The following is a 6,655-nucleotide window of genomic DNA, read 5'->3' as shown; positions in this document are numbered from 1 at the left end:
ACTGACTTATGTTACTATATAGCGCTGATTGTCTCCTATCTCACCTGATGAGGAATATGGAAGAGTGCCAACAGGAACATTAGGAAGCCTGGAGAGTGCGACTATCCCCTGAAAGCCTGGGATTTATTTCCAGAGGGGAATGATCCATTGTTGCACCAGTTGGAGGAGAGCACTTTATTGTTCACTATTATTGAGTTTGTAGAGCTCACTATTAGAGATTTGGGTTATTCTCCATCCTCACTATTTGGAGGTGATCACGTTTCATCGTTTGGACTTGGAATGGTCACTCTTCTGATTCTTGTCACGAGTGTATTTACATATTCAGAGATTGATATATTGGTAGAGGAATTGTTTTTTCACGTGTGAGCTCACGGTATGCAGTTGGCATGATACACGGTTCTTTCACTATTTTACATGTATGTTCAGTATAAAGGTAATACACTATCAGAAGTTTAGTTTTTTGAGGTTCATGAAGAATTTTGGAATTTCCATACTGGATGATTAAAGATGATACGAGTTTGCTTTGGAATTTGGAAAGACATCTTTACAGAGACATTTTGGACATTTATTTTTTGGGACATTTAGTTTGATATATAATTTTTGGGGATTTTTATTTTACAATTTATTTTTTTATTTTATTGTATATTGGGATAGATTCATCTATGTTTAAAGAAGAGTTTAGTTACATGTTCATTTATGTACCGTATTGCATGACCGCGCAATTGTCAGTAACACTAGTGCAGTTCTCTATAGTAAAAAAATGGTGTAAATTCCATTATCTCTCCCATAGTTTGTAGACGCTATAACTATCACACAAAGCAATCAATATACACTTATTGGGATTTTCTTACCAAAAACATGGAGCAGAATACATTTTGGCCTAAATTTATAACTAACTTTGAGTTTACTATATATTTTTTATAGCCAAAAGTAAAAAATTTTGCTTTTTTTTCAAAAATTTTGGTCTTTTTTTGTTTATAGCGCAAAAATTAAAAAGCGCACAGGTGATCAAATACCTCCGAAAGAAAGCTCTATTTGTGTGAAAAAAAGGACATAAATTTCATTTGGGTGCAGCATTGCATGACCGCACAATTATCAGTTGAACTAGTGCAGCGGCAAAAGCAAAAAGAGGCGTGGTCATTAAGGGGGGTGAACCTCAGGAGGGGGAGGGGTTAAACTCTCCAGTATCTTCCCAACTATAGAAGTTACACTAACAGATCTATAATTACTTGGGAAAGATTTTGTCCCCTTTATAAATATTGGCCCCACATTGGCCTTACACCAATCCAGTGGTACTATGCCAGTCATTAAAGAGTCCCTAACAATGAGAAACAATGGCTGTGAGATGACAGAGCTGAATTCTTTAGGGCCCCCGTGGGTGTCTGCCATCCGGTCCAGGGGCTTTATTCACCTTTATTCTGTACAAATATTTCTGCATCATATCAATTGTGAGCCAATGTGGATCATCTGGGGGGTGTCAGTACCACCCCCCATTATGGACAAGAGCCCCCCATGCTCCTTTGTATACACAGAGCTGAAGAAGGGATTTCATACATTGTCCTTCTCTTTGTCCCCCCCCCTCTAGATGGTTCTGTAAAGGGCCTACATGCTGGGACCGGACCTTTCTACTATTCATATTTTGGAGGAATGTTTTGGGGTCGTCCTGATATCTTTCTGTCGCTTGTTTTCAGTTTTTGTGCTTTTATTTCCTTTTTGCATCTTCTGTTCTATTCTTTGTAATGTGTAAACGATGATCGCGTTCCTTCATTGTTATATTTAGAAAAAGCTCTTTTCTTATTATCTATCGCTTTTGTAACTTTGGCCGTAAGCCACATAGGTTGGATTTGTAGCCTTTTATACTTGTTGCCCATGGGAATATATTTTGCAGTGTGGTCACATACAGTCTTTTTGAAGAACTCCCATTTCTGTGTTGTGTTCATCGATGTCAATATTCCCTCCCAGTCTAAGTCTTGGAAAACAGCTCTCAGCCTTGGAAAATTAGCTCTCTTAAAGTTGAGCATTTTTATTTTCCCCGTATGTGCTCGCTGCTTACAACTAACAATAAATGAAATCATGTTATGGTCACTGCTACCCAGATGTTCTTTTATATGGACATTCGTAATAAGCTCTGCATGGTTGGAGATGACCAGGTCCAGCAGAGCATCATTCCTAGTTGGGGCCTCTATGAACTGGACCATAAAATTGTCCTGTAGTAGGTTTATAAATTTTTACCCTTTAACTGTGCTTGCAGTCCCATTCCGGGTAGTTACCATCCCCCATTATTATCACTGTCCCAGCCCTTTCCATCTGTGGAAGGAGCTGAGTCTCCACCTCCTCATTAACACTGGGAGGCCTATAACAAACTCCAATGATGACCTTTGTAGTACTGCCCCCCATGTGCAGTTCCACCCAGGGGCGGACTGACCATTTGGAAACTCGTGCACTACCCGAGGGCCTGGGGTCAGTAGGGGGCCCCATGAGATGCCCCTGGTACCTTTTTCATGGGCTTTTTTGAGTTTGGGCAAGGACACAGGGGCCCCATGATCCCCTATTGCCCGGGGGCCCCATGAGTTGTCAGTCTGCCCCTGGTTCCACCCATAATACTTCAGCCTCATCACACTCTCCATCAACTAGGTCCTCTTTCACACTCGCTCTGAGATCACTTCTCACATAGAGACAGACACCACCACCTTTCCTATTTCCCCCGTCTCTCCGAAAGAGAACCTAGCCAGGAATATGAATGGCCCAGTCATGTGAGGAATGAAGCCAAGATTCAGCAATACCAATTCAATCCTAGTTCTCTTCATGCACCAAACCTTCCAACTCACCTATTGTGCTGGGCACACTTCTGGCATTGGTGAACACTTTCATTCACTGACACCTTGTTCATTCACCGACACCTTGTTCATTCACCGACACCTTGTTCATTCACCGACACCAACACCTTGTTTATTCACGGACACCTTGTTCATTCACCGACACCTTGTTCACATGGATTTTTTGTATTTTTTATTTGCATACAAATGGTACCAATTGCACTGGTTGTTTGTAACATGGGAAACTTCTTACCATCTGCCATAGCCCTCCCCGCATCTTTCCCCATTCCACCCACCAATAAGTACTGACCCGTCTGATCTGTCTACCCCGTTATAATACCTGATGTACAGGAAAACAGGACTTCAGTGAGGAACATTTCCCTCACTCAGGACAGGAAAGTGGATTCTCCCCCGTGTGAGATCTTTGATGTATGTAAAGACTGGACTTCTGTGAAAAACATTTCCCGCACTCAGGACAAGAATACGGCTTCTCCCCAGTGTGAGATCTCTGATGTCTGTTAAAATGGGACTTAACTGAAAAACATTTCCCACACTCAGGACAGGAATACGGCTTCTCTCCCGTGTGAGATCTCTGATGTGTGGAAAGACTGGACTTCACTGAAAAACATTTCCCACACTCAGGACAGGAATACGGCTTCTCTCCTGTGTGAGATCTTTGATGTGTGTAAAGACTGGCCTTCACTGAAAAACATTTCCCACACTCAGGACAGGAATGTGGCTTCTCCCCCGTGTGAGATCTCTGATGATTATCAAGTTTGGACTTCTGTGAAAAACATTTCCCGCACTCAGGACAAGAATACGGCTTCTCCCCCGTGTGAGATCTCTGATGTCTGTTAAAATGGGACTTAACTGAAAAACATTTCCCACACTCAGGACAGGAATACGGCTTCTCTCCCATGTGAGATCTCTGATGTGTGGAAAGACTGGACTTCACTGAAAAACATTTCCCACACTCAGGACAAGAATACGGCTTCTCCCCTCTGTGAGATCTTTGATGTGTGTAAAGATGGGACTTCACTGAAAAACATTTCCCACAATCAGGACAGGAATGTGGCTTCTCCCCCGTGTGAGATCTCTGATGTGTGTAAAGACTGGACTTCACTGAAAAACATTTCCCACACTCAGGACAGGAATATGGCTTCTCCCCTGTGTGAGATCTTTGATGTGTGTAAAGATGGGACTTCACTGAAAAACATTTCCCACACTCAGGACAGGAATATGGCTTCTCCCCTGTGTGAGATCTCTGATGTTTGTAAAGATGGAACTTCGATAAAAAACATTTCCCGCACTCAGTACAAGAAAATGGCTTCTCCCCCGTGTGAGATAGCTGATGTATGTAAAAATAGGACTTCTGTGAAAAACATTTCCCGCACTCAGGACAGGAATATGGCTTCTCCCCAGTGTGAGATCTTTGATGTGTATAAAGATGGGACGTCACTGAAAAACATTTCCCACACTGAGAACAGCAATACGGCTTCTCCCCCGTATGAGATCTCTGATGTTTGTAAAGATGGGACCTCACTGAAAAACATTTCCCGCACACAGAACAGGAATGTGGCTTCTCTCCTGTGTGAAATCTTTTATGCCCATTCAGACCAGATTTAGACTGGAAACCTTTCCCGCACTCAGGACAGGAGAACCTCTTCTTTGTTGGAAGGCCGGCACGGTCCCGCACAGTCTGAGGTTCCTCAGGATACGAGGAATCCGATGGTCCATCTACACTGGGTGGTGCCGGATGGACATTGAAGGGAGCCGGGTTTTCTCCTGGACTATACTGTGTGATGTCCTCATCTTCTACTTTCCAGTCTGGAGACAAAGTGAGACAATCCTCGGAGGTTTTCCTCATCTCCCGGCCATGGACTAAAATACAAAGACAAAGAGGATTACTAGACAGGAGCTGATTGGTTTCCCCAAACCAGGACTGGCTGAGCATCACCAGAGGTCAGAGAGTGAGGATGGGGGAGAACAACTATGTCCAGCTGGGAGGAAATGGGTGTAACAAAAGAGAATCCATGTTATGTGTATATATAGCAGTGGGGGGAGGGGGGAGAGCAGAAGTCAGGAGTATGGAATGTACAACAGAGTATATAGTGCAGGGGTCAGGAGTATGTAATGTACAACATAGAGTATATAGTGCAGGGGTCAGGAGTATGTAATGTACAATATAAATTATACAGTGCAGGGTCAGGACTCATAATATTGGTATTCAGTAATCAGTGGAAGATTAAATGTTTACTGTAGACAAGTTGCAGAGGTCCCACACCGCTGCCTCCCATCTCCTGAGACTGCACTCAGTGACTTGGGTCTGAGACACTACAGACATATCCCTCCACCCGGCACAGCCAGCAGACCACAGAGCAAGGAACCCTGGGAGAAATGATCGGTCAGGAATCTTACTAGACCCGGACATGGGGAGGAGAACCAAATCCCATGTCCCAGGAGCCTAGGTCTAGTAATGCTGCCAGCTGAACCCCAGAACCTCCATAAATCCAGTCTAGAGACATAAATTGTGTCTGCAGCACAGAGAAGGAAGATTATCCGAGAGAAATCCAGGAATACAGGACGGGGAACACAGCTCAGGAAAGTGACCAGGGGATTACAGGCTGATATCACCCAGTCCCCGCCCTACTCTGGACCAATCAGTGAGCAGTATGGGTGGAGGAATGGATTTAGTGTTCATGACCCACCTGTGCTGATCTCTGTAGGAGTGTCCTCCTCTATAAATGTCCCCGTTATTCCATCCTCCTCCATAGACTGCTGATCATCCCTCACATACGCCTCTTCTTCTTCTGCTTTCACCTCAAATTCTATATCGATTGGATCTCCACTCTAAATCAAGGAAATGAGAGAAAATATCATCTGTAAAATGTAAGATTTATGATTGTGACATCACACACAAAATCCACACATTGTCTCCCTTCACAGAAGCAGATCACATGTGATATGTGGGTACATTTCCCCTAAATACCGCATGCCATCCTGAAACTGTCCATTTCCTATCCCGTGTTGCGGTATTGACCACAAACACTGAACACGCTCAGTAAATACCGCATGAACAGGCGTTACATTCACAGAAGGAAATAAAGAATGAAATGCATGCGGTCATTAATTAGTGGTGGAGACATGCGGCATTCAGGAAATGTGTACTGCTTGGTAAAGAGTGGGCGGCCGCTGGCATCCTTAACAACCAGTAAACAACATGGTTGTTAGGGAGCGAGCGGCCGCCTCGTCCTAACCAACCGATAAATCTAAAAAAAAGAATTACCGGCAATGAAATATTAAGAAAATGGCGTGGGGTCCCCCCCTTTGGGGGGTCTAGTATGGATTTTGAGGGGGACCCCTTGCCAAAATGAAAGAAATACATACCAGACCCCTATCTGAGCATGCAGCCCAGCAGGTCAGGAATGGGGGGGATGAGCAAGCGACCCCCCCTCCTGAAACATACCAGGCCACGTGCCCTTAACATGCAGTGGATGCTCTGGGGCAGGGGGGGCTTTGCTCCCCCAGAGCACCTTGTCCATGTTGATGGGGACAAGCGATTTTTCCCCACAACCCAGGCTAGTGGCTGTGGGGGTTTGCAGGAAGAGGACTTACAAAATATAACAAGGGGGCCCTCAGATCCCTCACCCCATGTGAAAGAGTATGGGGTACATGGTACCCCTAATTATTCACCCCCAAAAAGTATTCTGTTAAAGACAGCAGGCAGTTTTTGACAAGTCCTTTATTAAAAAAGCAAAACTAAAGCAAAATGTCCCCCCGGTGTAGATCCATCATCAATCACGATGCTCATTGTCACCGCTGACTCGGAAAGAAAAGCT

At 44.2% G+C, this 6,655-nt stretch overlaps 1 protein-coding gene across 1 annotated transcript; it reads right to left on the bottom strand.

The window, feature by feature from the left end:
* Nucleotides 1–3,092: 3,092 nt before the first annotated feature.
* On the bottom strand, nucleotides 3,093–4,749 carry LOC149450547 (uncharacterized). Its single transcript, XM_089691742.1, has one exon. The coding sequence runs from the start codon at nucleotides 4,681–4,683 to the stop codon at nucleotides 3,199–3,201; it is 1,485 nt and encodes a 494-aa protein (XP_089547868.1). The 5' UTR covers nucleotides 4,684–4,749; the 3' UTR covers nucleotides 3,093–3,198.
* Between the last annotated feature and the right edge of the window lie 1,906 nt (nucleotides 4,750–6,655).

This window comes from Staurois parvus, unplaced genomic scaffold, assembly GCF_062004578.1.
Source record: "Staurois parvus isolate SC_StPar_1 unplaced genomic scaffold, SC_StPar_1.0 ptg000571l, whole genome shotgun sequence".
In the NCBI taxonomy this organism is placed as follows: Eukaryota; Metazoa; Chordata; class Amphibia; order Anura; family Ranidae; genus Staurois; species Staurois parvus.
Note: the sequence above shows the minus strand (reverse complement) of the source record. Positions and strands in the feature narration are given on the sequence as shown.

Bases quoted from the DNA above. Each gene is read 5' to 3' on its own strand.
- LOC149450547 (XM_089691742.1), bottom strand. From the start codon at position 4,683: ATGAGGAAAACCTCCGAGGATTGTCTCACTTTGTCTCCAGACTGGAAA.